This window comes from Pteropus alecto, unplaced genomic scaffold (genome assembly GCF_000325575.1).
Source record: "Pteropus alecto unplaced genomic scaffold, ASM32557v1 scaffold105, whole genome shotgun sequence".
Lineage (NCBI taxonomy): Eukaryota > Metazoa > Chordata > Mammalia > Chiroptera > Pteropodidae > Pteropus > Pteropus alecto.
This window is the reverse complement of record NW_006436294.1, coordinates 7,769,317-7,769,586: the sequence shown is the minus strand read 5'-3', so window position 1 is coordinate 7,769,586 and position 270 is coordinate 7,769,317. Positions and strand designations below refer to the sequence as shown.

The following is a 270-nucleotide window of genomic DNA, read 5'->3' as shown; positions in this document are numbered from 1 at the left end:
TGGCGCCCTGCACCGGGTTGCAGCGGATGCCGGGAGACTCGTTGAAGACCTGCTCCGTGAGCTTGGCCTTGGCTGCCAGCTCCGCCAGCACCGCCTGCTTCTCCTGCAGAGGGCGGGGCCATCAGGGCAGCGCCCCGGGCCCCGCCCGCTCCCCTCCCCAGCCGCCCCTCGCGTCCCTCCCGCTCACCGCCTGGAACTGCGCGAAGGAGGGGTCCGAGGGCGCAGGCGGGCTGACCACCACGTCGAGCAGGCTGTGGGGGCACGGGCGGG

General features: G+C 74.8%; 1 protein-coding gene across 1 annotated transcript in view; it reads right to left on the bottom strand.

Moving 5' to 3' along the window:
- Positions 1-270, bottom strand: part of GPT (glutamic--pyruvic transaminase) — a 4,455-nt gene that overhangs the window by 617 nt on the left and 3,568 nt on the right. Inside the window, exons 8-9 of the mRNA XM_015590267.2 lie at positions 188-270; positions 1-103 (exon numbers count right to left, since the gene is read on the bottom strand). The exon at positions 1-103 is cut by the window's left edge and continues 24 nt beyond it; the exon at positions 188-270 is cut by the window's right edge and continues 77 nt beyond it. Of these exons, the coding sequence (XP_015445753.1) occupies positions 1-103; positions 188-270 (186 nt within the window). The remainder of the gene's footprint in view (positions 104-187) is intronic.